At 39.8% G+C, this 5,928-nt stretch overlaps 1 protein-coding gene across 1 annotated transcript; it reads right to left on the bottom strand.

The window, feature by feature from the left end:
* Window positions 1-1,138: 1,138 nt before the first annotated feature.
* LOC112173948 lies at window positions 1,139-5,928 on the bottom strand. Its single transcript, XM_024311638.2, has 8 exons — window positions 5,360-5,928; window positions 5,115-5,264; window positions 4,862-5,017; window positions 4,663-4,782; window positions 4,202-4,519; window positions 3,532-4,070; window positions 2,554-3,150; window positions 1,139-2,064 (listed from the first exon to the last, which is right to left on the bottom strand). Exons 1-8 carry the CDS (start codon window positions 5,874-5,876, stop codon window positions 2,059-2,061), a joined length of 2,403 nt encoding a protein of 800 aa, XP_024167406.1. The 5' UTR covers window positions 5,877-5,928; the 3' UTR covers window positions 1,139-2,058.

Below are 5,928 nucleotides of genomic sequence, written 5' to 3' on the forward strand. Positions count from 1 at the left end.
ATGGATATCTCAAAGGATCAGGGAATTACTGACAATCCTACAGAATTAGTGCTTAGAAACTTCCAAAGATAGACTCCAATGAGGCCATGAGAGCAGCAAAGCTTGCAAAGCTAGACACTAAGTAAATTTGTGGATGTATTTTGCTAGGAGAGTACTATTAGATGTACTCATTTTGTGGATAAAAGATTAAATTTGCACAATCCATTTTGGTGCATGATGTAGATTATAACAATTTTATACATATTGATTGGTTACTGTTAATTTGGTCTTTTTTTTATATTCCAGTTCCAACATATATAATGCATTGAATCATTCTATTAGGACAACAATAACCACAAAAAGAACTGTCGTATGAATACAATATTCACAACGGCCACAAAATAAAAACTGTCGTCTGAATTCAAAACAGATAACGGATGCTTTGAAAAACAGTTGTGTGAATAAAACTCACACAACGACCATAAAATAAAGTGACATCTGAATCGCAATCACACAACAGTTTCTAAAGTTGCCCGTTGTCTGAAGAGCAGTCACACAACAGCTAATGTTGCCGACAGGCTGCTGGCATGTTGCTGCCATGCTGCTGATCCCTTCATACGACGGTTCCCTACAATCGACTTTCATCAGATGTCGCCTCAATATACGACAGTCAGCCTCCATATCAGACGACAGTTTTTGCCCGTCGTCTGTTTCAATTTCTGTAGTAGTACGTGTTGTACTCTTTTTCTCCTCCTAGAGGTTATTTTTGTCCCAAATGGTTTTTCACTCGAGCAAGGTTTTTAACGAGGCAACAGATGAAGCGTCACCACCAAGTTTGAGTGGCACAAGGGGGAGTGTTGAAGAATGTTGACATTTGTGTGCCTTATCAAATTAGGATTAGTTCTATGATTGTAACAGGAGAGAAGGTTCTAGAATTCCCGGTCCTATTTGGCATAGTTTTCCTTGTATAATTAGAATATGTACTTTGTAATCCCTATATATAGGGCTCCTATTATCAATAGTGGAACACACAATTTCTCTCATCAATCTCTCTCAAATCTCTTATTCTAAAACACAAACGTCATAAACCAACTACTACTAGATGCAACATTCACAACCCTGCAATGAATAAAACGAAAATGCGAATGCAAAACAGTAATTTGAAAAGCAGAGCTATTGCATAACAGTAGCAAGCCACCCGAAACACCATCAACAGGAATGCAGTAATAATTACAAAACGGATCTGAAGTTTATTACCTAGGTTCTTAGTTCATCCTCATCTAACATAGTATCCAATAAACACAAAACATCAAAAGCCAACATAGTTCTAAGAAATGTGACTTGAGACAAAAACCTTGTCGTGAACAACCACGACAAATTCCAACACATGATACTCATTCCGGAAGATAAGAAGAGAAGGTTCTGCTTCCATATTCTCTAAATCATGTGAATTATTCCCAGGTGAAGTATGCTACTCAGTTTCAGGAAAATCAGGAGAGTGATTCCGACTAGACCCGTCCCCAAAAGGAAAAGGTAAGATTCTGGCTCGGGGAGGAGATTCAAAAGGAGGCGATGAACTTCATCGGATGAAGTTGGATAAACCCTGATCAGAAACAGAACAGAAGTAGAGTAGAAGAGAGTGATAGAAACAAGAGAAGGAAACCCAGAATAAGAAGGAAAGAAGGAAAACAGCCATATGTCAAAACAGAGAGAATACCAAAAACTAAAGCGTTATGCAAATTTGATGGTATCAACATTAATGCATCAACTCTAGCGACGGCAAAATGAACAAGGATCGATAGGAAATTGGCACGTAAGCCAATCCCAGAGTAAAAGCAGGGGACTATTAGGAAGATGTAATAATAAAAAAAACCACATAAGGGAACCTAGACTCCATAGCAAAGTATTTACAGACCACTTAGAAAACCCAAGACAAGCTAAGAACCAGCAGATTAAGAGGTGCCGAAGACAGATTAAGGAATATACAATCCAAGAACCGGGCGATAACCATTTGATAACCCAAGCAATCCAAAAGATTTGATGGGAAGTGAAGAATTGGTTTGCTATGATTGTCCGCGATCATTCCTACAAAAGAACATTAAAAACAAAAATCGGTTAGTCATAAAATATGCAGAAAATTATATAAAATTAAAATAAAAATTATAGTAATTGCTACGCTAACAGTTTACTATGCATGATATTATATATTGTTGTACAACAAGCAATTCATCATTTTCTTATGAGTATTAGGGCTTATGATGGAGAATAGAAGTCATCAGAATTAAAAAGTACGGACTTCCACTCTAAAATCGACTTAAGAAAACAAACATACAACAAAAATATATTGCAAATCAACTTGATACAAATGTTTTTGTGTTGAACCCAGAAACTAAACAGTGCGCAGTGTTATGTTAATTAGAGTAGCAATATTCTGTTCACCTAGTGATTATGATGTTTGGTCATGATGAATATGTCCTAGCACACGAAACCTAACTAACAAACACCAAGGATGCATGCAAAAATTACTAGATATAGATAAAGCCTGCATCGATGAGTTAAAGAGGAGCTACATACCTTGCAACTCCGCTGCGGCACCTTCTTAAACGCAGCCCGCACCAGATCAACGTACAACGGAAACTGCGCCATAGCGAAAAATGACACCGGTAAACACGTTATTGCATAAACCGGAAACGCCGCGTATTTCAGCTCATCTTTCAGCACGAAGAAGTGTCCGGCGCAAAACGATATCAGCATCGAAGCGATGGACAGAAACAGCGACGTCAGGCCGAACACGAGCTTCCTCGGCAGCCCTTTCCCGAAGTCCCACTCCTGATACCGTGACGTCAGAATGGCCAGGAACATCACCATTGCCGTGACGGATAAGCAAAGGGCGACGAGGGAGGCGATGCTGAAGACGTGGAAAGCCGGCTGGTTTTCGAGGGTGGGCTCGCCGTTTTCCTCTTTGGTGCCGCCGGGGACTGTGGAGGCGGTGGCGAAGGCGACGGTGGCGATGAGGGCAGCGACAACGGAGCACGATTGGGAGGTGTTGGCCAGCCAATTGCCGCCGTCTTTAACGATGTCGGTGTGGGTTTCGGTGAAGATTTCCTTTGCCGTTTGCCTTTTCTTGTTGTAGCGGTTGAAGAAGTGGAGTGGCATTGAGTTTTTGACGAACTGCACACGAAGTGTTCCACGTAAGTACTCAATCAGTTTTTAATTACGTTTTTTTTTTTTTTGGTAATGGAAGTGTTCGTCTATCCTGCTTTAATGAACCGATATATACATCAGTAAACTAGCTTAATATATAAGTAGACTAGTTTGAGACCAAATCATGTTAGTCTACTTATGCATAGAATCATATTACATCTTCATCGAACTAGTCTACTTGTTGTATCAATAATATTACAAGAGTAATAATCCCAATTTACCAAATGTTCACAAAATTATTTTTCCTTCAACGTACAAGTTTAGAAGCATTTTATTATTTCGAACCAGTGAGATAATGAAAACAGCATAATGAAGACCGTACGAAAGATTGGTTTGAATACTTGTTACCTCGTACCACTTGATTTCCCATTGCATTTGCAAGGCAGCACCGGGAATTAGCCAAGGCTTGTATTCTCCCAACTTTGCTGCAAGGTGTAATGCACTATTGCCATCTTCATCCACTTTGCAGAAAACGGTTTCTTTCATGATCTTTCTCTTTAGCAAGAGTTGGTACACATGGGGTTGCCTGTGCTCCACAGCCAACAGAACTATATTCTTTTTCTGTGCATTAAGGTCATATATGGCCACTGGAAAAAGCTCTAGGATCTTCTCGACCATTTCAGTGACGCCATTCTTCGCAGCAATCAATATCGGTGTTTCCTTCTTTTCCATCTCTGGAGTTTTATTCCGTGTCACTTCTGGCGGCAACACAGCCAACAAAACTATATTCTTTTTCTGTGCATTAAGGTCATGTATGGCCACTGGAAAAAGGTCTAGGATCTTCTCGACTATTTCAGTCACGCCATTCTTTGCAGCAATCAATATCGGTGTTTCCTTCTTTTCCATCTCAGGAGTTTTATTCCGTGTCACTTCTGGTGGCAATGACCCTACGTACGTACATATATAGTTACATAATTTACATAGACTAACTGAGTTTGGTCATAAGAAAAGTTTTTCCTTTTTGTTTCTTTTATGAACAATTGATTAATCATTGACAGAGGCTAGAGCAAGTAGTTACCTTCTCCAATGACTCCTTTTTGTTCTTGACCGTTGGTTCCGCTGTTTCCTTTGTTTTCGTTTTGTTGATCAGTAGTACTAGGACTAAGTGTCATTGGTTGTTCTTCAATGCTTCCGAGGGTGATATGGTCGCCACCATCGGAAATTTTGTAAGGCTTTGTTTCATCGTCCTTGGGGGGCGATATTGTTGCTGCCTGCGGGTTCATACCACTGTCTTCATATTCATACATCGAAGCACTTTCTAGTAGCTTGTCCATGATCTGAACAGCCCATTTGTGCTTTTCTTTCTTGTTCCTTATCTTCCGTATCTCCGTAGACCCTTCAAAATATTAGAGGAAAAAGTATATATCTTGTAAGCAATTACATGATCGACTTTTACAGACATATATACTCAACTTAATGTAAGGAAATATTGGTGTAGACTCATCACCAAGATACCATAAGATGGGAATGCTGCCATACCTAGTCCAAGAACAATCAGCATTGCCTTTGATAAAAGCTTGACATAATCAAAGCAGGCATTGTAATGACCTGGATTTCCTCCTTTAGGTTCAGGGTTCTCTGGATCTGTGGATCTTTTTCCTACAAGAATATTAGTTCTCTGCATTATATAGAATCCATAGGTGCTTGATGTTCAAATTGATTTAGTTAATTCACATACCTAATGCTTGAGCCATCTTCCAGAACACTAGCAAGAAGTTGATGCAGGTTTTGTAGTTTTCTGGGTACTTCGGAGCCTTTTCAAAGTTAATTGTATCATTTACCCGCGCATGGAAGTGATCTGCTTCTTCCACCTTCAGCTCATCGACCAATATACCTTTGAGATAACCATACAGAAGAGTGATAAGCAGTTCACTTATTACACCACCACTGGAATCGTTTGATCGATCACTCTATAGTTAATTTGTACTTACAGTGGTAAATGATTTTGCTCCAAGGTCTAAGGTAGCTACCACTTTTGAAAGCGGAAGGCTTACTCGCCAGAAGATGGAGAGGGGAAAACCCAACTTCATTAACAGAATTAACAAGATCTTTATACAGGGCTATTATCTGAAATGCCAAATCTGTGAACCACAATTCAGTTTGTTATTTCATATCATCGAAGTACATATAACTCATATACGAAAGGGATCAAATTAATTAAAGTGCTTATAATTACCATAGTAGTCCCCATCAATTGCACGATGCAAGATAGTCTCTCCATCTTCCCTCCTACAGTAATTGTAGTTTGGAGGAGACTTGTCAGGAGTACAAATGTAGTGTAGACGCAAGAAGGCATCTTTTTTACCATGGAGAGCAGCCAAGAAGAGAGGGGTCTCTTTATCTTTGTTGAGAATACTAACCAAAGAAGGATGATCTTTGGCAATGCATTTGCACATTCTCAAATTCCCCTGTGCTGCAGCAAAATGGAGAGGGGTGTTCCCTCGCTCATTTTGGATTTCCAGCTCCTTTTTGGAAACCAGCTTTACTAGTTTCTCAACATGTTCCTCTTGGCCGTCCGACACTGCTATGTGCAATGCTGTGTCACCTGACTTGGTGATCCTTGCCCTGAGAGCCAGCTTGTTTTCCCTATATGCTTGGACAACTTCTTCCCACTGGCTTTTCATGGCCATGTTGAACAAGTATTTCTTGATGCTGTCACTGTCCATGCTCATGATTTTTGTGGCAGAAGACATTTCTTCACTTCAAGCTAGCTATAAGTGGACAGTGGCAACTAATACTGACGTT

This window comes from Rosa chinensis, chromosome 6, assembly GCF_002994745.2.
Source record: "Rosa chinensis cultivar Old Blush chromosome 6, RchiOBHm-V2, whole genome shotgun sequence".
NCBI classification, from domain to species: Eukaryota; Viridiplantae; Streptophyta; class Magnoliopsida; order Rosales; family Rosaceae; genus Rosa; species Rosa chinensis.

Coding starts and splice junctions, on each gene's coding strand:
- LOC112173948 (XM_024311638.2), bottom strand. CDS start 5,876: ATGTCTTCTGCCACAAAAATCATGAGCATGGACAGTGACAGCATCAAG. Junction 4,520..4,662: donor GCTGATTGTTCTTGGACTAG/GTATGGCAGCAT, acceptor AATATTTTGAAG/GGTCTACGGAGATACGGAAG. Junction 4,071..4,201: donor AAAAGGAGTCATTGGAGAAG/GTAACTACTTGC, acceptor GTACGTACGTAG/GGTCATTGCCACCAGAAGTG.